A 26,151-nucleotide genomic window follows, 5' to 3' on the forward strand; every position below is an offset into this window, starting at 1 on the left:
AAAAACTCTACTGAATACTTGCGGGAATTCCCATTGAAATGTGTTCAAAATATACAAAATTTATTTTTAAGATGATTATATTTATATGATTTAACCATGGAACTATAATTTACATACGGCACTTACTCGCCAATACTAAAATTAAAGAGATGGTTGCTACTGGTCTGCTCTATGCGGACGATTGCGCCCATCTTGCAGACACCGAGCTGGAACTTCAGTTTGCCAAGTGTTTACTGAGGTTGCTGCCTCGTTTGGTCTAGCAAAGCTGCCCCCCCCCCCCCCCCCCCCCCCCCCAGAGAAGTAAGACAACCGTCTCGCCAAGGCCAACAGCGCTTTAGGTCGCCTCCACTAGTGAGTATGGTGGAATATCAACAAATAATCAATGTTTTATAAAGCAGTGTTTCTCCTCATACTTATTATGGCTCTGAGATCTGGGTGCTCTACAGAAGACATATAAGGTACCTTCGCTATATAATAGGCATACGCTGGCAGGACTTAGTAACAATTCTGAAGGAGTCCGGTCTGGACATTCAACAGCTGTGCTGGGTCTGGACATTTATCACGCATGGAAACTAAATGTCATCTCTTACGAACGCCACGAGACACACATTTGAGGCCCAAAGAAAAGTCCTTATAGAAGACAGGTGCAGAAAAATGTAAAACTTAAATAGACCCCCGGCTTACAACGGCTTTATCTGCAGAGAAAGCGATGGGAGGACAACATAAAAGTATGGACGGGCCTGCCTTTGAAAGAGGTTCTAACTAAGGCAAGGGACAGAGAGGAATGGAGAAGGATGGTCGACAAATCTTGCATGGTGCCCCAACAGACTAAGGGATAGGTAGGAGGAGATGTCGAAAACTATGCAGGTGGCAGTTGGGTTTGTGTAGTTTTGTGAAACACTGCCATTATCATTTTTTTTTATTCAAACACATTGCCATTATTATTTTGAAAAAAAAAACCCAGATTTTTCACTGTGTGACCAATTAGCTAGTCATTTTTGTCCAAAGATGTACATAAACTGTCTAATTTTCAAGGAAAATTGTTAGAACCGTTTTCGACATCCGTGTCCAATTTCCACCTAAGAAGAGTTTACAAGCTAACAAAAAGACTTTTAAATAATATGAATGTGGTAGAGTGATAGAGGATCCAGTTGTTTTGTTCTCTAGTGTCTCAGCACCAAGGGGCCAAGATTTCATTGAGGCCTGCATTGATCACCGAAAGTGCTTAAGCCTGTTCACTAGATATGCAGGCTTTTCACAAATGTGATGGGCGACTTCTGGTGACACTCCTAGTCATTGGTTCTGATGTGTATCACGTAGAACAAGCTTCTTTCTGCTGTAGGGGGAGGGGGGGGGGCAGAAAAATGAAGGTTCAGAATGACCAAGCAATGTGAAACTTCATGTTTCTTGTTGAGAACTAAAGTTAGGCACATCTCAAAACAATATTTTTTACTTGGCAACCTGTCCTCAGCTAATAACCATCATTTTGTAGGACTTGGTCCTAAGTAAGCTTACAATGCTTGTGCAGGCTCAACTGAAGAAACAAAAGTCCCCTCCAGTCAAGTCTGCTTAATGTGATTTCAAGTTATGCTCCTTCAGATTAAAGAAAGCATTTCAATTGTTAGATATGTTCTGCTCATTAAAAAGTCACAATTGTCTTAACAATTTATTGTTATTAATGAATACTTTTTTTTTTTGTTCATACGGTACTTAAAGTTTTCCTAACAAACAAAAGTCCAACGAATCACCTAATAAAATATTTTAATTTTTAATGACAAAAATATTCAAAATGAAATTTTGTGTATATACAGTTTTCATTGTGCAACTAAAATTTGTTTATAGATTAAGAATCCAACACTAGAATTTAATTTGAAATAAATCATAAACATACATGAAATTCTCAAATGGAACAGAATGAACATATTTAACAAACAAATAAAATCAATAACTTCTGAGCTCTGGTTGAATTTAGGATTTCTTAAAGTGCCTCAATAGAATGTGTGTAGTACCACAGAACTCAAAGATTATACAATGGCATTTAAAAAAAAAAAAACAACTTCCCAAGAAAACTGAGTTCTAGACTTCATCATCACTGGGAATGTTTTCTTTGAAAGAACTGCACACAAAACAAACAAGTGGAACCATGTTCTGAGACTCAAAGATGTACACACAAAAAAAAAAGAACCAATGTTTACAAAAAGCCATGTTCTAGTTTACAACATACATATAGGCACTATACTAACATCTCCTCTAACCCAGACCCACACACCAAAGCAAACTACAATTTAAACACATGTCCTGAACTTTGGACAAATGTATTGAACTTTGAAGTTATTCCAATGACACACAACTTTTTAACAATATCAACATTATAGAGAACTGTAGCCAGAACAGAAATACTTAAAGAGTGAATTTTTGCAATCCTAACAATTGTAATTATAAGTATGTTCCTTAATGTAGTGTAATCTTTCAACGCTTAAGATAATCTTTGGAACAGATGTAAGTTAATGCTTTGTAAGATAATCTTTAGAACAGATGTAAATTAATCCTTTGAAAGAAGGTCAACAAAAATCACAAGAATTTGTAATTTTCAATGTAAATATGGAACACCAATGATTTAGATGATGTCAAACGAGTGAGACACCAATCTCTAGTTGCATACAGTTCCTGTAATTTATAATGTAGTAGTGGACACAAGAGTTTATTATTGATAAATAATCTGTCAACCTTTAAGAACTTTCAGTAAGTTATAAATGTGTGTACATTAGAATTTCTTCATGCTCTTATTGTGTACAAATCTGACTAGAAAATCAATTTACTCAATCCTTCTAACAATACAAACACACACACACACATGAATGTGTTCATCATACTTTAATTACTACTATTGAAAATCATAGAAATTTAAATCATAAAAACATATTTACAGCTTCATCAACATCCTTAGTGGTTGGGAGTCATCAAATATGGGCAGGGCACATCAATTATTAGGAGAGAATCATTTGTGTATGGCTGAAAAGGTTCTTAAAATGTGCAAATAAAAAAACAAACAAGGTATAATTCCTTGGGATACAGTACTTGGTTTGAGTTCCCAAATAAAAAGTTTTAAGTTTACAAAAAAAGTTATTTAATGTAAACAAAATCAGAACTTATTTCTTGTTCTGTTCCATAAAAAGAACTAAATTGATTGCTTTCATTTTCATTCAATATAAAGTAATTTGCTCAATTAACAATCATTACAAGTGAAGTATTGTAATTAATACATTTTTAGTACATTCAATACATGTTCACATTTGTTCAAAAAGTCCAAAGGCATCCCCATTAATCCTTTGACAAGGATTTCTTCCAGCAGATGGGACATGTTCACATTGAACAATCACTTGTAATAAGTTGGCATTTCACAGTTTTGACAAAAATTATAAATGGTTGATAACAAAAAACATTTTTAAAACAAAAACAGCAATTTCTTTTCTACTCAGCTTCAAGATAATAAAGCCAAAAATTTTGATGGAGCTTAACCCCCTCGACCTTTGAAAACCCTCTGCCATGGTCAACATATGTGTTAGTGCAACTTTCTAGTCAAATGTGCATCATAATAAGAAACACAATAAAAAAAAATAACTAGGCGCACAAAACAACCATCCACCACCACCGGTCAAAGTCTATCACTATAGTAAGTAATACTTGTTTCCTTAGGCTGTACATCTTTGTTACACATATTTCAAAATGTGTGCAATGGAATCTACCATTTGTAATTAAACTTCATCTTGAGTAGATACTTGATGTTGACCTGAGCTGTGTCATAGACAATAAATCTGACAGTAAGTTAAGGAAAAACAAAGACATGACAGTGACAAGTGTGTTCTCAAGTGCATCTAAGGACCTTGATCAAAATGTTTTACTTGAGGGTTATAACATTGAGAAATCTGTATCCAATATTTCATAAATTAAAAAGAAAAAAGGTTAGGACAGAAAATCAAGGCATTTAAATGACCTAAAAGTTCTTCACAAAAACGATTAATTGTTTTAGACGTTTTTTGTAAATACTCACTAGCATATTTTGAAGACTAACTTCACACAGTCACATTAATCCGCTGCCTCTATGAGGTAAATGAAGGAGATCTCTAAGATATAAACATCAGGCAGGTGAAGTTCAGCAGTTGGCCTAGCTGTTTACTCAAATAGTAATGACCAACAATTTGTACAAAATACAATCTAGTAAAAGGATACTCATTATATAACAAACTTGTTTTTTCAACACCTGAGGGTGTGCCAACCCCCATAGGTATAATTACGCCATCTGGTGTCACATAGTTACCTTTTGGGTCTGGACATGTCTTGCCAAGTCCTTAATACAAGAAAAAAAAATACTTGCAAATTTCAATTTTCAGATAATTTCTCTAGCTCATAGAAAGTGGGTCTACATTCCAGGCCTCATTATGGCATTCTTGTGGAAATAGACACTCACTGAGCTATAAGAAAGAAAGTAAAACTCACTTTTAACCATACAGTAGAATAATGTGAACAAGGGCTTTACTTTTTATTTTTAATGTAGACTTTCTGGACTTAGGATTTATAGAAAGAATTCTTGGTGTTAATGATGTAAAAAATGTCTTTTCCAACATATACTCCATAGTCAAAAAGTGAGTTTTCTTTCAATGTGAAATACAGCTCTAACATTCAAAACATTTCTTGAATGAAAGATTATGTATAAGATAACTGGGTAATGGAACAAGATGAAAGAAACAAACAAATATTCCAGCCTCATAAAATCATTAGAACAGAGATAGACCAACATGGATCAGAAATCCTTTCAATTACAATATATACTTGACCTAAAGATGGGGAGTGGTGGCTAAGTGGTAGAGCGCATGGCTCCCAGACTGAAGGATCCTGTTGAAAGACTGGAGTCCATATAGCTCTAATGAGACCTGACATCCATGGGGAAGTAAAGGGGTTGGTCACTGTGCTGGCCACATACTTTTTTAAGAAAAATTTCAGGGGAACAATGCAAAGAGGTGGTCTATTATAAAGGTATCAGCAAAATTTCATTGGGATAAATTAATTGATGAAATCTTATGTTCAGTATTGATAAGAATATAGTAAATAACTTACTCTACATTCAAATGTCTTAATAGAAACTTTAAAAGCATTAAAATGTTTCTCTAATGTATTATATACTACATTTATGGTAATTGTTTCACCAAAATTATAATGGAGTGCAATTAGATATATTGAAACAAAACACAGCAAGTAACAGACGCCTACAATTTTGATAAATGTGCACATTATAATAGATTTCTAAACTCACCTTTCTTACTCAGAAATACACAAGGCAAAAGAAACAAAAATCTTATAAAACAAGTGAAATAAAAAAATTCTTTTCTTAAAAGCAAAGCTTATATTAAGTCTTATCAATTACTTTGGATCAATCATGTAATTAAATTTGTAATAGATCTAGACTAACAATAATAAATCTGTGCAATTAGAAATATTTTTACCAAATGTTTTTGTTTAGAGAAATTTCAAGCTTTTAGCTTTCTCATTACACTATGATCCTATAACTTATCTGGACCAGTTTGAAAGGGGTGGGGGAGAAAGAACAGGGTACCTGGGAGGATCATATTTTTAATGTAATTGTAAAAGAAAAGTGAACGACCTGAATTCGAACTCATGGGCTAAAGCCTTCTCAGGCTTCTCAAGCCAATTCAGTAACCACTCTGCTAGTGAAGAGCTGATGAACATGGAAGATTGTAGTTATCTATTGTTTCAATTTCATATTTGTGTTCACAAACCCTTAGACGACGATCTATAAAGGGGACTAAGTCAGCTAACACCACCACTTCAATCAAGTACAATTTCTTTCCATTGTTCAAGATACCAAACAAAATAATTTATTACCATTTATTAACTAACTGGTTGATTTTTTTATATTGATTCTTGTGTTGTCTGGTAAAAGAAATGATTGTGCAAAATTTCAGCTGATCCGAGATTGGGTGTGGGAGAAATAACATGTACAAACTTTTTACCAGAAAGACAGACAGAATGAGTTGATATATAAGCTTTATAAAAATCTCTGATATTACATTCATTTCTAGTTTATGTTTGATTTCTCACTGGCATCTAATATTGAATAGGATGTTTCATCCTGACACATATGAAAATTTTTTTAACAGAACTTATAATAACATACAAAAGGAGTAATTATCAATTAATGTGTATAAGAGTTAGGGGCGGGCTTCTAGGAAATATTTTCTAGAAGCATACATCACATTTACATCAACATTCCAACAATTCTAGTTCTCATTACATCAATGGAAACAAGTGTTGCAACAAGTACAAACAATAAACTTGACTGACATTTACCTTTGGTGCTGTGCTTTCCTTTAGGTAATTTGGTGACAAATTCAGAATGGGTCAGCTCATACCTAAGGAATTAAAAAATACTTCCTGAGCCCCTAACACATACTAATTATATCACTAATAATGTTGTAAGAATAATTCCTTTGTCTTAAGTGAAATTTGATTATGACCTGCTGCTTTGCCAGCCATTCTTTTATATTTTACAGCACTATCTACTGTCTTTGAGGTGCTTCTCCATAATAACATGAGGATGTTACTATAGATGACTGTGTTAACATAATTATCTGATTGTGTGAACATTCTGTTATAGAATTTGCATTCACTCCCAGTACTGTTATTGCTGAAGCTTCATTAATTGAAATGAGGATTTTTCTTGATCCCTTAAAATATTAGCTAATGCTTGAGTGAGCAACTTTTCTGGTTGGGACTGCTAATTCCTTGCAGTACAGGTATCTATTGTATCCTGTCATTTGTTAATGGTTTTATTTTCTTTTGAGGTTAGTTGAACAGTCTTTTTATGTTAAATTTTTAAATTGTCTAGTCTAACTATGTGCTTCTATAAGGTTTGAAATGTAAAACTTGTGTTGACATTTGGCTCAACTATGCCATCCATTATTAAACCTGTGCATAGGCTTCTTAATCTGCATTTTTTTAAATTGACTGGAATTCTAAAAGAAACAGCTGGAGATCTGTTACAAAGGCCACTGGATACACATACACTGGAGACCAATGGAACATTATTGTTGAAGACAGGCATAGTAGAGTGTAAAAATAGAGAACTTATATCAACTTCAAGCAGACAAGTTTTGTCTTCATTGGCTGCGGAAAAATTTGTACATAGCTAAATGAAATCTTTGGACACAAAAGAATGTCTGTCCTTTCTGACCATATCTACAAATTTCAGATACCATACTATGTTTATTGATAATTTTAAAGATTTGTAGGATATTATGCATTGAATCAATTGTTTTTAAATTGCAATTCAAAATCCTTATATCTACTGAGGAAGATTATATTTGCAAAATAATAGGAGTTTCAAGTCTCAGATTTCCATCTCTTACATGAGTTGAATCATTAAGGCTGCCATAGAGACTTTTAATTCTTTAAGTGCTGCTTTACTATCAAAGAATAACTTGTTATCGTAATAATGTTAAACTTTTTATTTCTCTCTTTATTTTCCGTAGGTGTTCTTTGTTTTGGTTGTAAATTGAATGCATGACCATGACATTTCTTTTAAATGACAATATTTTAATTTTGTGTTAGTGGTTCCACTTTTTTAGTTTATATCATGGGACCCAAAATATTTAAATAGTACTATTTTTTAATGCAATTTTTGGTTCATCTTTTAAAAATTATAAGGTTAATTCTTTCAGTATATTGATTTTTAATACAAATTTTTTTTTATATATTTTGTTTTTGTGTACTGAATTTAAACTTATTAAAAGAAATAATTTTTTTTTAAATTACACTTTGTAGGTAATTCATTTTTTTAAAAATCAAATATGTTAGGTTACACAAAATAAAAAAAGGTTAGTTCGCTACCCCTCCAAATTTTTGCTCTTTCCGGAAAACTCAATTTTTTCGATCAAAATAATAAGCACTGAAAGAGTTTTAGATTTGTGAACTGTATCTGAAATGGTCCCACAATGCAGAAATGAACTACTACAGACAGAAGTGTAGTGCAACAATAACCAAAACAATACTCACATGTTTCCTAAAGCTACCTCACACAACAACAGTACCCCAATGTTGTTTGTCTTGGATGTACAACAGTAATTGGCACTTTTAGAAACCATATCTGCAAAGTAAACACCTTTGCCAAACATGTAACCAGTCTGAAAAACACAATAAGTCAATTGCAAGTCAAGCCAATACTCTGAAAAAAACAGAAAAATAAAAGCAAGTACAATCTTCTTTATTAATTAGGTCACTTACAACTGGAGCCTCAGGTGGTGCTATACGTAAACCTTGGGACAGTATACCCGCAAAATTGGTAGCTCGAGAACCATGCCACAGCAACATACGGTTATTTAGCTCCTTGAATGGTCTGAACATCTTGGATTCACCCTCTCTGACAACTTTAAGAACCTATGACATAAAAATATTTGTACAAAATGATATACAGTCAAATGTTCTTGCTTCTTAAGAATTCTCTATTACCATTTATAACCAGATGGATTCAGTGTTCTAAACTTTGGCCAAGAATAAAGGTGCACTCTTGAGATCATCAGGTCATAGTTGTAAATAGAATAGGAAATTACAGGCCATGATGAGCAAATAAAATAGTTGAAAAGAACATCACTTTAGAAAGAAGAGGCAGTTTTGAAGGAAACATTTTTTTTTTAATTACTAAACATTGCAGTTTTAGTATTAATGATTAGAGACATTCATTTTTGTTTTAACAGCCAATTTGCTTAAAAATATGAACAAAAATCTATCTCTAAAGATTGGATTTTTAAAAAGTCACTTTTTTGTATAATTGTGTATAATTTAAAAAAATTGTTTGTGAACTTTTGACTTGATAGAAAATAGTCAAACAAATATACAATGTCACAAATAGCTTGTAAGGGGAGAAAATTTTGATAGTACTTGTGTAAATATTTTTGTTTAAACTAAAACTGTATTTTTGCTACATTATTAGAATAGCAACACTTACATCAAGTATTTTCTATCATTAGAATAACAGTATATCACATATTTCCTATACTATTATTAGAACAGCAACATATCACATATTTCCTATACTATTATTAGAACAGCAACATATCACATATTTCCTATACTATTATTAGAATAGCAACATATCACATATTTCCTATACTATTATTAGAATAGCAACATATCACATATTTCCTATACTATTATTAGAATAGCAACATATCTCATATTTCCTATACTATTATTAGAATAGCAACATACCACATATTTCCTATACTATTATTAAAATATTAGTAAAGCAACACTTACATCCATTATTTCCAGGTCATACATATTGTGAGTCGAGGCATGGGTATTTTTGGTGTATGTTTTTAATCTTTCAAATTCATCTGATGCAGGATCTAGTGGCTACAACAGATAAAATGACTTAATCAATGAAAAGTAGCACACATTTTTACTAACTGTAAACTCATTCACTGCCATGGTAACACTGGAAGACAACTGTAAGAGACACTGACCTCCAACTGACATTTGAGTTTCTTATAATGTGCTGTGATAGGATCTTCTCCTTCATCCCCACCTTTCAACAAAGAGTATGCAACTTCAATCTCAAGCAAGTTGTCCAACATGTCTGTCTTTTGCTAGAAAACAAGAGAATTGATGATTAATGTTACGTGCTAGTCAAGTTACTATAAATGTCAGGTGTCTGCCTTAACTTAATTTAATCTATTTAATTGTTTGGTTTTTCTATGAACATGTTTACCTTAATAATTTCTGAAGTGTCTAACAGAGGTGGCTTCTTCAAACCAAAGTCATGTGGAACACTTGTGTAGAATCTGTTAGTAGCATCAACAAATTGTGACTGAGACCCTTTAGTTTCAATTAGCTGGATGTTTATAGAAAAATCTCATGTTAAAAAGATGTTAATTTCAACAAACAAAAGTTGGAGGTTTAAGAAGTATAACAAGGCTATGAAATAAACTGAACTTTTCAAGCAAAAACAAAAAATAAATATCACATCCTAAAATTACCTTTTGTAACTCAGTTAAAATAGAGTATGCTGACTGGATCTGTCTCTTGGAAAGTTTGCCAAGGGGCATTTTTTTCATATCAATCTTTAAATTAAAAAATAGTCTTGTAGTTAAACAAAAAAAAATTTTTATTAGAAAAATAATGTTAGAAATTATAATAATTGTTTTTATAAAGTAAATTTTGACATTTACCTCAAACTCCATCATGGCTTTGATCATACTTTCCACATCAAAGATCATGCATATTAAGTTCTGTACACTTTTAGGTAGAGTTGAGTTAGATGTAGCTAAATCCAGTTTTTTTATATTCTCCTCATCCTAGAATATCAGGTCATTTTTTCATTTTGAGTGAAAACCAAGAACTATTTCTAAATCCTAAGTGTTGTGAATGCATTCTAAGTAACAGTGTGTAATGTAGGAGTTGTATCACTTTATGTGCATAGCCTTTAGGTGAAGGGGCAACAGGGTGCTAATACTTAGTGACAATATAGCATGAGATAATATGAGAGAGATAGCCTCACCTGTCCATAGTCTATTTCCAGAGGATAAAACTTGTTTGGCATTTTTAAAAATGTTTTTCTGTTCTCCCATTCATTGCCAGTCTTGTCAATGTAGAGCTCTTTAAACTTTTCCAAGGCAAATTTCTTGGTGCTGAACTTTTCTAATTTGTTGCCTCCTATAGTTGTTCCAACTCTTCCCCAAGCACGAAACACCCACCACCTGAAACACAGTGGACAGGAAGCATTGACTAGCAGCAGTGATACAGTCCTATCAACAGTGTTGTAGAACCAATAGAAGTAGTGATACAGTCTTATCAACAGTGTTGTAGAACCAATAGCAGTAGTGATACAGTTTTATCAAGTGTTGTAGAACCAATAGCAGTAGTGATACAGTTTTATCAACAGTGTTGTAGAACCAATAGCAGTAGTGATATAGTTTTATCAACAGTGTTTAGAACCAATAGCAGTAGTGATACAGTTTCATCAACAGTGTTGTAGAACCAATAGCAGTAGTGATACAGTCTTATCAACAGTGTTGTAGAACCAATAGCAGTAGTGATACAGTTTATCAACAGTGTTGTAGAAACCAATGGCAGTAGTGATACAGTCCTATCAACAGTGTTGTAGAATCAATGGATACCGCTGAGGGATTATGTATTTTACTGTGAGCTTTTTGTAATTGCTGTGGGTCCTTGTACAGTGTTAAAATGATGTAGACCTACCTTCAGATAGATAGGTTGTCTATTTTAAGTGATATACAGTGATGGGAACAGAAATTTTACCCCCCCCCCCCCTCGGTTTTGAACTGGCCTGTTGCGGCGACTTAAAAAAGATGTTACTGAATTTTGTTTAATTATGTAGAATCATTTTATTTAATATTTTCTTTAATTAATGTTGTATTACATAATTATTACACTGTATAAGCTTTACTGCACACATGCACACAAAATGCATGCAAGGCACTATTGTTTGAGATGAGAGGAGAAAGCTTTTTGCAGAGTCGGCAGGCAGGGTTCAAATTAGAAAAATCTAGGGGCCATCCTATCAACAGAGCAAAAATTAATAGCGCATAGCGGCTGGGCATCATGATACTCTATGATACTTTTCTGAACTTTTCAAAAGCTGGCAAACAGCCATTGACATCTAGACACTCTAGATCTAGATCATCTAGATCAAAAGTATTCAAATTAAAGAAACAAGACATCTTATCTAGAATATATCTATCTAGACTGATTCAAACCACTCTAGTCACTCTAGTCTAGACTTATAAGACACAAGACCGGATGTGCTCATGTTCAAAACAAATCAAAAATCTTATTTTACATTCTTCCTAAAATGGTAAAATAATAAAATCAGATTTTTTGTGTCATTTAAAAAAAATTATGTTTTTTAATAATTCAGATTTTTTTATTAAATGTCAGAAAAATTTCTGATTTTTTTTGCAAGAAAATCGGATCAGAAAAAAAGTTTTTCGGATTATACCCATCACTGTATACACCTACAAACCTAAATCTCGATTATTAAAACCCTATTTACTAATGAAAAGCAAAAATATTTAAAAAATCGCAATAAACAAACCTATTTTCTGAATCACTTTCCAATGCCTGTAATTTGTAGAAAGAATTTGTTCCCCTTGCAATGTCTACCAGGCCCAGTACTGCTGTTAGAGGTTCTCCTTGTTCTTTAATAACATGAGCTACTTCAGCTAATTCTAGAGAAGAACAAAAACAAATGAGCAGAGGATGGAAGATTGTTTTTTTTTTTTCTTGTTTTTAGAAATAGAAAGCTAAAAACCAACCAGAATCAGGATCAACAGCTGCTCCACCTTTGACTGTCATTTTAACTTTGGCTGGGACACTTTTGGTATATTTTGCCTCTAGCAGCAGAAAGAAAAATGTAGAAATAGATTTCCATAAATTTGAAAATATATTTTCCTATATTCACAATAAAACAAGCAATGAAATAAACAACTAATATGCAAAAAAAATATCATTTAACAAAAAAAAAAAATCCTTACAAACTAACATTTAAATAAACAAAGTTATATGCAAGAAAAAAATATCAGTTCATCTAACAGAAAAAAAAAAAAATGCTTGGAAGGTGACCTCATTTTAAGTCACATTTCAATTGAGCATAACTAAAGTGCAATAAAATGTCAATACAATTGTGAAAAGTGAACTATAAAGAATGCAGCCTTGAAATATGCTGACATTCATTTCTACAACAAGAATAGAATGATCAAAATGTGTGCTCCGTATCTGTCCTCAAAGAGGTCTTGTAAAACAGTGAGGTCACCAGAAAGCAACATATTCTTTAGGAAGATCAAGTGAGTGTCAAGTCAAACTTAGAGTGCATGACACAGTATCTTTACTTCCATGTGTGTAGCCTACAGACAGAGACATTGCATTACCTTCTCTTGCAGACATGCCACTCTTAGGAGCACTCTTCAGCTGGCTAACACGTAACTGCACCTGAGAAATAAAAATTGTTTAGCTTTAATTTCATTTGACACCAAAAAAAAAAAACATCTGAAGAGTCCAAGGTACAGCTACATGAAACCCTGACTGGCCATTAATTTCATGTGGCTTACTAGTTCATGCCTGTTAAGAAAGTTTTCCTCTGAGATTCAAAGGGCAGGAGATGCTATGGAGTTTAGTTAGATAGCAAGGGTGTCATGTGAACAGCTAACTACTTTTGCTCTTGACACTAATATTAGTGGAGGTGAAACTATAGAAGCTGATGATGAGTCTTTCGAAGATAAACGACTTTCGTGGAGTGCAGACCACTATATTTGATAGCGCCATCCTGCAGCTAGTCTCTTTTTTTATTGTTGTTATTCATCAACCCCAACTTTTCCCAGGATGTTTCCACAATGTAAGCTACTGACAACGCAACCAGCATTACAGTTCAGGTTTAGGTGGTACAAAGATTTGAGACTTCACCATTTCCAATGGACCTAGGCACATGTGACTTTTGTTTTCAAAGCTGAAAGAAACACTGAAAAATCTTGATGAGCATGAGGATGATGTTACAACAATTAAGCCCATTTCAAAAAGTACATGCTCTACTAAACTTCATTATCTGCATTGGTCATCCCTTCTAAATTTAACCTGTGCTTTTCTTATTAGGAGTGTATCATAAATGCCAGGAGAATACATTTCTGAAGCTCAGAATGCAGGAAAATACTTTCCATACCCCCCCCCCCCAATCCCAATAGCAGGCTTTAAAAAAAAAAAAAGGGGGGGGGGGTTAGAGGGTATAAACCTTTTGGGGGGCATCCCAAGAAAAAGTTGGACAACTACTGGTATAAGCTTTGTAACAGATTACTAAGAGTAAGCAATAGTTCCTCAATATTAGTACTCACATTAGAGCCCCAGGGTGCAATGCTGCACTTTTTAATGGCTTCAACCAAATCTCCTCCAGTACAAGCTGACAAGAACTCTTCACTCACAACAGGAATATTGTTCAATCTGGCTCTATTCATATGTTTTGTATTGCTTTCAACTTCCTCTGTGAAATACATAGTGCAGTGAGTAAGTAGTACACTAGCTTGACAAATCATTTGTAGCCTCATACAAACACAAAGAACTAAACATGGAATGTAAGTAGACAAAACTAACTTGTTTTGTTTTCACTTACACTGACTTCTAGAATATTTTGAAGAATAATTTGAATAAATATTAAATGAAAATCTAATTAAAGAAATGTTAACAATGAAAAAAAAATGTTACATATCACCCTGAGCCTTTGAAATTATTTTTCATTTAATTAAGGAGAATGATGTATCAAATAAAGCTTAGTTTTAAATAGGGAAAATAGGTCTGACAGTGTTATAATAGTATTTTATATTACAGTAAAACAATGCATAAATTAAAAACTTGCAAATTTAAGTTGAAAAATAGTGGACATTTCCCAAAAACACCACAAATGAAGAGAATGTAATTAAATAGTAGTTTGACCCATTAATTCCTATTTTCAATTTTAAGCACTCCTGTATCACTACTAAGCAAAGAGATATAACTCTAAAACATGTTTGTGTTTTTTTTCTTTTAAAATTATATTAAAAAAAAAATAAAAAAACATTGAAAAATAAAACATGTCTAGTCTCAAAATATAAATTCTCAAACAGAAAAAATACTTAAACATTCTTTTTTCTTAAGTCGACCTAACGCATTGGTACTTTGATTTGAACAAAAAGAGATATACATATACGATTGTGATTTTTTAAAAAAAGTGCTTCCTTCTCATTTTGAACAAGACCAGAAGAGTTCTTATACAAAACATTTTTAATATGCGTAACTTCCTATTGCTCAGTACAACAGTAAAAGTTAAACATAAAAACTATGACAATAGGAGCTAACGAGTTATGGAAACATTATGGTGAGTTGGTCTCCAATTTATGTGGTGATAAAAATATGTAAATTTATTCTACTTCTGGTCTGTTCATTTGTTTTCTTCAATGTTAAAATCTTTCTGATTGATTGTGAATGAAAATATTTACACAGCACAGTGAGATGTTTAGTTTACAGAACAGTTCAATACATACACATACATTCATTGATATATAAGAGTAAAGTACTTGTGACCTTTTTCCTTTTATTTCTTTATGAAAAAGAATAAAATGTCTAAAAAAAAAAAAAAAAAAAAAAAAAAAAGTTACCTTTACAGCTAATGATAACTACTGTTCGACTATCTACTTTCTTAACAATGCCTCCTAAGTCAGTAATTTCTTTGATTATTTCTGGTTGTTTTTTTGATAGTCTTCCTCTAACAGCAAGTCTGAGATCTTTGAGCGGTTTGCTTGTACCTCTGAAAAAAAAACAAGAAGACCTACACTACATTTTAGAAACCAATATTCAAACTGACTTATACTTTATCTCTATATTAATTGGTTTTCGCAAAGCTACAATATTGGGAATGTTATTTTTTATTTTATTTTTTTTATTTCCAATACATTTGTTTTTGCCTTCCTGAAAATGACAATCTAAGATCAAAGTGACACAGTACAGTAATTTCAATTTTACATCCACAGGGGGGAACTCAAACAGGTCAATGGCTGAGCATTATATTTAATCCTGTTTCATAGCGTTTGCATTGTTTATGTGTTATATATGGATAATGTTTTATTTAATAAGATAAATAGAATCTAGGTCTAAACCATTAAAACAAGCAAGTCTAGATGTGTAGAATTTTTTAATTATTATAGACATATTTCTGTATGCTAACAAACATGGAAAAGGCTTCAGCAGTTAACCCTTAGAATAGAACAGGAGCCAGTGATCTTCCCTGGACAGTTTACAGTGCACAGTACTGCACACTGTGATGTTGATACCAAAAAGATACAATAGAGAGAAAAGATTTGTAAAGTGTGATCAAATAAAAATGACATAATCATTAAGCAGGGTTGCCACACTCAAGACATAAAATTGGTTGCAAACTTGCATAAAAACGTTAGCAGTCTAAATACGAAATGTGAACTTGTAAAATTCCTAGTTCTTTTTTTTTTTAATTGCAAAGAAATATGTATTTCATAAAATGTTGCAATCCTGCATTGGCAGTCGTACAAGTTGTCAAGAATCAGTGGCACTTAATGAGCAATCCTAAAAATCATGTTTTTCCTAATTGAGAAATATATTGCTAGAAATACCAGGTATATAAAGTCCACTTCACTATAAAAATAAAATAGAATAGAAGGAAATATAGCAGAGGAAAAGTGTGTCTTTTAGGTAGAGGAATTGATGTTCCTACAGTGCAAAATAATAGGGGAGACAAGCAGGTTAGGAGACATCCATTGGAGTATTTTAAATATCATAGGTTATCAGAGATGTGCTCAATGGAGGTGGGGAATGGTTAAATAAAGCATAAAAATATGGAGTGGAGTGTGACATACAAGACTGAACATTTACATCAATAAAGTATTGATACACTATATAAATTCTTAACACAGTTTAGGAGATACTGCCTTATTATTTGATAAACTTGTAATGCAATTAAAAATGTATTATTTGTTTACTTTAGTATAGTGCAACTTTTAGGTTGCATGCTCAGAGAGCTCTAGTGCTATCTCTTTTGTGGACCTGTGGATGGAAAGATTTTAAATTGACTTGATACACTTACACGCCATCTACAGAGTCTACAGACGAGCTGACAACACCAGACTTCGCCCTGACTGTCACTACAGGAAATAATCTTTCTCTCTTGACAAATCGATAGCACTTTCTGAAATATAATCAGCATAATTATATGTAGATGACATTGTTCTGATGGCCAATTATTAGACCAAAAGAAATTTTAAAATATGTGAACCATCTGCAGCTACAACTTAATTTTCTAACTAGTTGAATCAAACATTCAAAAGTTTTACAAATGTTAAACATCAAAGACTCCATGGAAAGATCAGGAAGTTAAATCAACATGTTTTGGAAGAAAAATAATAATAATAATAATAAAAAAACTTACAGGAAATGTACATCATGAAATTCTTTAGGTATTTTAAAAGCTTTCCTCTTGGGTGCCTTTGTGATGTTCATACATTTTGTCCATTCAGTCAGATTGCCTGTACAGGCATAGCCTTCAGACCTACCAAGATAAAACACCAATGAAAAAGACAAAAGGAACTAATAGTTATGCATTTAAACAAAGTCATTAATGACATCAATATAAAAGTAATGTAATTTTAAAGTAAGTCAGTGTGAAAGCTGTTTAAACTAAGTCATATGAAGTTAGTCATCAACACTAGTGTGAAAGCTGTTTAAACTAAGTCATGTGAAGTAAGATCAAGTCTAGTGTGAAAGCTGTTTAAACTAAGCTATATGAAGTTAGTCGTGTAAGTCTAGTGTGAAAGCTGTTTAAACTAAGCTATATGAAGTTAGTCATGTAAGTCTAGTGTGAAAGCTGTTTAAACTAAGCTATATGAAGTTAGTCGTGTAAGTCTAGTGTGAAAGCTGTTTAAACTAAGTCATATGAAGTTAGTCATATAAGTCTAGTGTGAAAGCTGTGATAAATGTCAAGATGGATATAATTAAAATAACTGCTTGTCAAAATTCAGACAAAACATCACAAATATAAAACTAAAACAATGCATCTAAAACAATGTGTGACTTACGTATAATATAATTGTCCATGCTTACATTCTGTGCACTTTTCAAGGGCTCCAAAAACTAGGCAGTCAGCCATTGCATCCAGAATCTGAAAGAAGTTTCAACAAAAATATTGAACTTTTTTTTTCCATTTAATAATAATAGTGCAAAAATAATTACCATACCTATAAAATAACTTTACTAACTAAGATCATACTAATGATCCCAATAAAATATTACAAAACAAGTCCATATATTGTCACATATGTTTTAGTCTATAGCATGAGTTTACCTACTTTACTCTCTCCTGATGGAATGTCTTGATTATTTAGTTCCAACATTAGCTTCATGGCAGCATTAGAAACTTCTTTAGAAAGATTGTCTCTTGTTTCCCAAAGAATTTTATTTTGCACCTTAAGTTAAGAAAACAATAATAAAAAGGAATTCTATGTATGAAATTAATTTTTACAGAAGAATAATCTTTAATGAATAAAAAAATGATGTATGTCAAATTCAGAATTTTCATACCACTGCTATTTGTCTAAATGGTTTCAAAGTCTATTTCTTTAAAAAGATACAACACATTAACCATTTCACCACTAAGCAGTTGTAAGAAACTATCTACCCCATCCCTAAGAGAAGGGATATAACTCTGTATCAGCTAATTTAAAAAATCGATTTTTTGACTAAATTCACAGAAAAAAACTAATAAAACTTAACAAAAACCTTCTTTTTATAATAGAAAAAATAGACCTAGGGTTAAGCATCATGTTTGAAGGCCTACAGAGCTCAAAAACATTAAAATATCAAGTCATATTTAGTTGCCTTCCAATCTCCCGTTTCACTAGATCTAACATATTCAATACTGGATCTAGCATCAATTTTTTATTTATTTTCACTACTATCGGTCTTAAATGGTTCTAAAACACTTACCCCAATCATTATATCCTTATTCTACAGCTTAAACATTAATATTCCCATTAAAATCTTATTCTATTAAAGCCTAAACATAAGCCTAAATATGTTCCATTTTGAAGGCTAGCAAAAAAAAACAACGTAATTTTCAAAAAATCGTAAAAATCCAATCTAACATGCTGCAGAGTCAAAATAAGCACCTAAAAATAGCATCACTATCGCTCTTCTAGGTCAGAGTTAGTAAAGGTATAAATAGTTTTAAAAACTAGCAGTGCGTGGGTTAACGAAACAACCCAAAATCGGCGATTGCCGGCGACTCCCGGCGACTCTAGTTGTCAAAGGGTTAACATGACAATTAGTAGATTCAAATGACATGAATCCCTACCATAAGAGCTTTTTCTTCTTCTGTCTCTTCTTTTTTTGCCTTTTTCTTTTCTTGCTTTTCAGGTTGAGATTCAGCTTTACGCTTGGAACTGAGAATAAAGACAAAGTTTCAATGTCAATACATTTATTTATTCACTGCACTTAATTAGTTCTTTTTTGTCAGTATTCTTTTCCACATAGAGACCTATAAGTTATATTTATAGCTTGTTTCTTTTAAAAAAAAACATTGTTGTATATTTAAACATAAGATGACTTCGGTACAGAATGACAGATAAAGCCTTACTTAAATAATAAATTTAGTTATTATTGTCTAAAGTAACAATATAAAAAACAACAACAGCAGGACAAGAAAAACAATAAAAACTTTAATCCCATGTTCTGAAATATATCTGTCTATGTCTCAAGAGATTAAATATATATGAAAGATCATGTACAAAAAAGAAAATGATTCTAGATTTCAATAGAAAAAAAAAAAAAGTATAATCTAAACAAAACCAAAAAAGATGTATAAATACATAGACAATTCCATCTACCATCTATTCAAACCACTATTCGGAAAGTGACAGTTCATTGGATCTAATAACTTACGGTGTCTTAGTCTTTGCCCCTGGTCCAAGCTTGGATAGCAACAACTGTTTATCTTCTGGTTTTAGCTTTGCAAATCCTTTGATTCTTTAAAAAGAAAAAAAAAAAAACTCAAAATCGGCCCCCGAAGTGGTCCACTCAGCCAAGTAAAAAGGAAGATTAAAATATTTTCGGAAAGAATATCAGAAACTATGCTACCCTATCTCTGTCGACACAAAAAGAAGAGACGTGCGCAGGTATGAAGTGTTGACGATACTGTTGTATTGTTAATTCCACTGACAAAAAGATACCACAGGATACAGAGATTTCTTAATTTTATTATTATTACATATGTATTCAATGAACTGATAGTTGTGAAGAAATAGTTGAACGTGAACCTGACATAACTGATGCTTATTAATGGTTATCTAATCGATTTCATTGTTTTGTAAGAAAAAGACTAGGACAAAGACTGCTTTATTGATCCTTATGGAAATTTGTTGTGATTACAAAAACTCTTTTCTCATATAAAGACAACACAACAGAAACATACACAACAAAAAGAAAAGGGACGATCTCTCATTCAAAGCCCTGACAAAGAAACTTTTCCTTTTAGTTTTATGGCATTAGCATTGGGGTATTGCACTTTATGTGTATAATATGAATCAGTACTTATTATTTGTTGTTTTAAATTATATCTGATACACATAGGCATACAAAATAGATTTTTTCTCTTTTAAAAAAAAAACATTTTGTTTCAAATGTAAGTAGATATTATGGCAGAAAGTAATTAATTTAGTAATAAAAAAATTTTTTAATCAAAATTCGTTGGCATAAATGTGTTCAAAATATGCTAAATTAAATAGTCACCTCCCTTACTAAATAGTCTCCTGTGTTTTTTAAAAATACTGAATAGTTGTAAAATGGTGTATTTTTGTGAAAAAAAATACTTGCATAGTTGATTTTAAAAACATTTTTTTAACTTTCAGAAAAGAAAAAAGTAGCCATTGCATCAGAACTTCGAAAGATCTAAAATATCATATCAGATTCTCAATACCTTTTCTAGTTTTTAGATCTAAATGGGACGGATGGACAGACAGACCAAACAAAACTAATAGCGGCTATTCCTCTTTTAGGAGCCGCTAAATAGAATTAAAGTACTTGAAAAAATAACCATAAAAAATGACTTAATTCAAAATATTAAAAAATCTAATTAGATTTGAAAGCTTGATTATTTCTACTCTTTAATAATAACATATGGGTTTTTCCTTAGTCAAATTGAGGGTAGAATAGATTTAACAAATGTAGTCAATTTTTTAAAGTGTTTTACAAAGATTAAATAGTGCACTTCTATAGAACTAGTACAGTAGAACGACCATTATCACGATTTATTGGGAACGGGGTCTGTCTGAATAACCGAATGCGGAATATAAACGATCCATTTCACCAACAAAGTAAATAAAATTCACATAGGAGTATCGCGCAGCATGCCAACATAAAACTCAAGTAAAATATAGAGGGAAACAAAGTGTTATACATAGTAGCCTACATCAAGAGAAATAATCGCTGATCTTTCACCTCACATCAGCAAGATGATTTAGAACAAAAAAAACAACAGTCCGGATATTTGAAGTTCTACCGTACACGGAATTAAGAAACTAAACCTTTGAGTCAAGACATAATAAATGTATTTTAGGATATATTACTTACTCAGTTGGACTCATCTCTGAGGTGAAACCAAGTTCCTCTCTATTTTTAACAAAGCAATCCACATGGTGCCATAAATCCTGTGGCCCATACATCACAGCTCTCTGAGATTCAAACTCTTTCTTGCTGACCCTAAGGCTATCCTACAATTATTTAATTTAGGAGAAACTCATTTTTAATACAAGGACATAAAAAAAAAGGAGCAAGTATTATTGAAGTACCTTTTTAGCACACTACATTAGCATTCAGTGTTTAGAAACTTTTACATAAAATATGACAAATATTAATATGCATTAAAAAAAAAACCTTAGCAATGAAGGAATCACAACCCCTGCACTGACTGCGTCCAGACTTGGCATATTCTGTGGCAAACTCCTCTGCATCATTAGCTGATGTACTATTGCTAGTACCAGCAGCCACTTTATCTGCAGCTCCACCTAGAGTTGAAACAAAAAACTGCATGTCACTGAGCTAAAGGCAGAACTGAAAGAAACAACTCTGAATGGAATCATCTTACCTCCACCTATTTTATTCTTGATCTTTTGTTGATCCTCCCATCGCAGGCTATGAAAGTTGTAGATGTCATCAGGGTTTTTACATTTGCCTCTAGTCCAGAAACATTCAAAATGAAACCAGTTGGGCACCTATAAAGCGAACCCAAAAAAAAAATAATTTATAAAAATAATGTACCGAAACATCAGTTTCAAACTTATTACAAACTGAACATAGAAATAAATGAAATGATCTGAAAGTTCAAAGTTTGGTTTATTGTAAACAATCTAGTCCAAATATTGTGACTGGTAGCCTAATGATTCCTAAATGAGTGCAGTGCACAATATAAAGTCAATAAACTACCATATGAAGGAAATTTGTTAATATAATAGATTTGTTTCTGATATAAGCCTGAAACTTTAAATTTGTGTCAAAAGTTGGATATTTTGTTTACGTGATAGCATTCAGAATTGTGTGTCAGAATTATTCAATATTATATTGAGATTCTCCATTCAATAAAAATATTGATCAATAAAATTTAAATATTCTCTGATATTTGCTAATAATTTCTTTCAATGTCATTTCCCTCCTCCCAGTGATTATTTAAATAAATGTAAACTTATTTTTAAAATGAATATTAAAATGTGTGTAATATTTTAATTTACTTACTTTTCCATCAAAATGGGGAGACTGAAATAGAAAAAAAAAAAGGCTAAAATTCAGTACATTAGAAGTAACATTAGCATGGTTTTAACAGTCTCTGTAAGAGATGAGTGACAAGGGAAATAATGTTTATCATTTTATGATATTCATTTTTAGTAGTAAAGCAGGGCATCTAATATATTAATTTACTTTTACAACTAACTTAAATGACAGTTGGCTATTTCTTGCATTATTATTTTATTCTATACTTTTTACAAAGCTTTAACTCACTCACTCTTTGTCTTGTATAATGAACATGTTATTTCTCCCACACTCATTCTACTCAGTATATATAGTTTACAACCAGCCATCACCATAGTAGATTCTATTACACTGGGCTGGTTACTATGATGACCACAAATATTTTAAAGAAAGCTTCATAATTTAGTATAAAGTGTTGTGAGGAAGGCTTAATCTAACCCACAATGATAACAAAGCAGAGATACCTACATCCCAAGATTATGGAAATGTTTATTCTCAGGTCTAGAAATGTGTATTTTAAGGGGCAAAATAAATGAAATGCAACAATCCAGAAAATTAATACAGCATAAAGTTATATGGGGTTGAACCCCAACCCCCCCCCCCGGCTACGCCCATGATAATAATATAATATTACTAAGTAAGAATAAAATAAACAATAATCATAATGAGAGACAATTTAATCATATAATTATTATAATGTCAAAGTACATTTTAAAAATCATTTTTATTAGATTCTAAGTCAACTTACTTTAACTTAGTGACAGTTTAAGTTATTAACTTATTTTGATATATATAATTAGTCTATTAGATTTTTAAAGGGAAACCCTGATGGTTTTTCAAAATTGAGTTATATTGACATAAAAATGTAAATTCTGCGTAAAAAGTTGTAATAGTAAACATTTTACCATTTCTAATTTAAATGCTTAGAAACATTTATATTTAATAAATTAGTCAGTAAATTCTTGACATCTTAAAAAAAATGAGGTTCTTTGAGATTTTGTTTTTAGCTCAATCAAACGTCACTTCCCTAAACAATACTGAAAGAGAAACTACGTTTAACCAATCATTTGCTTCATTCTTACAGTAGCTGTTAGGCTAAGTGACGGCCTAGTCCAGAGCTATATATATATATAGAGAGAGAGAGACAGAGAGATCTAAAAGCATTAGGATAACCAACTCGAGAAGAAAAGTAACATTTTCGACCCCTCCCTGTCCTAAAAAGTAAATAGATCGTGTGTCTAACTGATACTGATTCAGATTTAATGAACTGGTCAGTGTAAAGCTAGTCTAGACTACGTGTAGTAGGTCATGACAAGACAACCAAGAGATAGTATTTGTGTGTGTTGAATGGTCAGGCGAGAAAATACACACTGCCATGGTTAGTCAAGCATGTAAATCTACTTTCAGCACGCATTTTTTTCTTCGCTTAAAAGATCTATATCTAACTGCATAGACGATAAGTCAATAGATTTAAGTAATAGGTCAGTGTGACGTCACATAGAAACAATGTGAAATTCTGATCGTTTTGGAAGTGCAGGAAAATTAGATCAGAAAAACATCAATTACTAAGTTATTATTGCAAATAAAAAAAAGAATAATATATAATATTCATTATCTGTAAATCAAAACAGTAAAACACTTATTTACATATTATATAATTATATAAAAAATTGTCAAGACCATCAGAGTTTCCCTTTAATCTTAAGATTCTTTCTAAGTCTTTATTACTTACTTAGACTTAGTCAACTTAGTGTCTTGTCATATTTTTACTAAATCTAGAACTAGAATCTAGATCATAGTTTCTAGTATCTCTACTATGATCATGATCATCAGGATGATCTAGACCAGGGGTTCTCACCTGTGAGTCATGACCCCCCTTGGGGGTCGATTGATGATTTGCCAGGGGTCGTCTAAGACCATCAAAAATAAGGATTGTTATTGTCTATTCTTCTATTGCTGTATGTGTGTGTATGGGGTGGAGGGGGTCACGGCAGAGTGATTTGTAAAAAGGGGTCGTCGAGCTTAAAAGGTTGAGAACCGCTGATCTAGACTATTCTAGTCATAGACGTTACTCGTTAGAACTAGTTAGTAATAATAATAATTTAATAAATTTAAATAATATTTATTTATATTAAGTTTTAACAACACTAAGTATAGATCTATAGCAATATTTTAAGTTTCAATATTACTGCCTGGTATGGCAATCTGAGCCTTAAAAATAAACTTTATAGAATCCTAAATGCTGCTGGTAAAATCATTGGCAAAAAAACAAAACCCCATTTTGGCAGTTGTTTGAGACAAACATCTTTAAAAAAGCTAACAAGATCCTCAAAATAAAGAATCATCCTTTGTGTCAGGATTTTGTGATTTTACCATCACAAAAGAGATACAAGACACTGATAGCAAAGACAAACAGACACAAACACTCTTTTGTTCCCCTGGCAATCAAATCATTAAATAGGAACAATCTGATATAAACTTTGTCATAAGTCATATAATCATATATGTAAATTATGAGTGAGTCTGGTGTGAATGTACACTTTGGTTTCTTAAAGATAGTTTATTAGTTATAATGTTTTTTGTTTGGTGTATAATCATAATCAGATAATGCACAAATTGTAAGACAAATTTCCATACGGGATACGGCATGATACTGTGAATTTGAATATGATCATGGTCATGATGATACGGACAATTTATAATAAGTCAATAAGATTATATTATTTTATATTATTATATGTTATTTATTAAATCCAACAAGAATGACATTGAATAAATATAATATTCAAATATATATTTCATATTTAATATATCTCTATTAACTATATAGATCTAGAATCTAGATCTATAAGAATTTTGTATTATCAATGAATTTATGATTTTATCTTATCTACTTTAAGTACCTGAACCATGATAGCAATACGCAATGAATCTTGACTGATTGCCTGCTTGCACTTTTTGCAAGAAGACCTTCCACTTTTAGCATATTCCGCTTGAAAGGGTAAATCGTGATGAGAAGACATTTTAGTCCAAACGATAGATTTAGATTAGATCAAGTCTGGATCATCTGTAGATAGATATAAATAAATAGATCTACACTCCGAGAAGAATATTCGTGCAACGTGCCTTTCGATAGTTTCGCGGTCCTGTTATTGGTATACAATGGTTATTAAACAAACGTTACTCATTTCAGAGAAGAGCTCTAATATTTTTGCTAAATTTGGAATAATCCGCGAAGCAAATAAACAAATAATGGTGAAATTATATGAATGGACATAAATATATTTTTTAAATTTTATCTTATCTTATCTTATATGATACAGACGTTACTTCAAAAAAGAAGATGATTACGTCCTACGCGTCATGCATTTAGTCATGCATGTTAACCAATGACTTAAATTCAGCCAAGTCACTGGTTTTCCTGGCTAGCTCAGGCAACCCATTCCATGCTCTAATAGCACTTTAGTTATAGATCTAAATCTATATTCTAAATCCATATATGAATGTTAACCAAATAACGAAGAAATTATTACCAATGTTTTAAGTCTTTAAATAAATAAACAAGAGACATCGTTTCATCTTTAAAGTAATCAGAGTTGAACAATTTAGAATGTTTCTATTTTATCTTATGAAATACAGACGTTACTTCAAAAAAGAAGGTGATTACGTCATATGCATGTTCCTATTTGTATACAGTGTGGGGCGTGAAAGTATCTAGATCTAGATATAAAAATCTAACTCCCGGAACTTCGAGAGGAGTTGACAACAAAATCG

The 26,151-nt window shown here is 31.9% G+C and overlaps 1 protein-coding gene across 1 annotated transcript; it reads right to left on the reverse strand.

Annotated features, from left to right (window-relative positions):
* Positions 1 to 1,753: 1,753 nt before the first annotated feature.
* LOC106073313 (poly [ADP-ribose] polymerase 1-like) lies at positions 1,754 to 26,037 on the reverse strand. The gene is made up of 28 exons (XM_056024749.1): positions 25,911 to 26,037; positions 25,281 to 25,444; positions 22,363 to 22,383; positions 21,719 to 21,845; positions 21,508 to 21,638; positions 21,205 to 21,344; positions 19,519 to 19,602; positions 18,932 to 19,019; positions 17,928 to 18,044; positions 17,658 to 17,740; positions 17,012 to 17,131; positions 16,670 to 16,771; positions 15,213 to 15,361; positions 13,917 to 14,062; positions 12,963 to 13,023; positions 12,351 to 12,428; positions 12,131 to 12,263; positions 10,574 to 10,772; positions 10,245 to 10,370; positions 10,053 to 10,136; positions 9,785 to 9,907; positions 9,540 to 9,662; positions 9,331 to 9,429; positions 8,299 to 8,451; positions 8,071 to 8,198; positions 6,367 to 6,428; positions 4,231 to 4,348; positions 1,754 to 3,815 (listed from the first exon to the last, which is right to left on the reverse strand). The coding sequence occupies exons 2-28, from the start codon at positions 25,398 to 25,400 to the stop codon at positions 3,743 to 3,745; spliced, it is 2,988 nt and encodes a 995-aa protein (XP_055880724.1). The 5' UTR covers positions 25,401 to 25,444; positions 25,911 to 26,037; the 3' UTR covers positions 1,754 to 3,742.
* Between the last annotated feature and the right edge of the window lie 114 nt (positions 26,038 to 26,151).

Source organism: Biomphalaria glabrata, chromosome 3, assembly GCF_947242115.1.
Source record: "Biomphalaria glabrata chromosome 3, xgBioGlab47.1, whole genome shotgun sequence".
NCBI lineage: Eukaryota > Metazoa > Mollusca > Gastropoda > Planorbidae > Biomphalaria > Biomphalaria glabrata.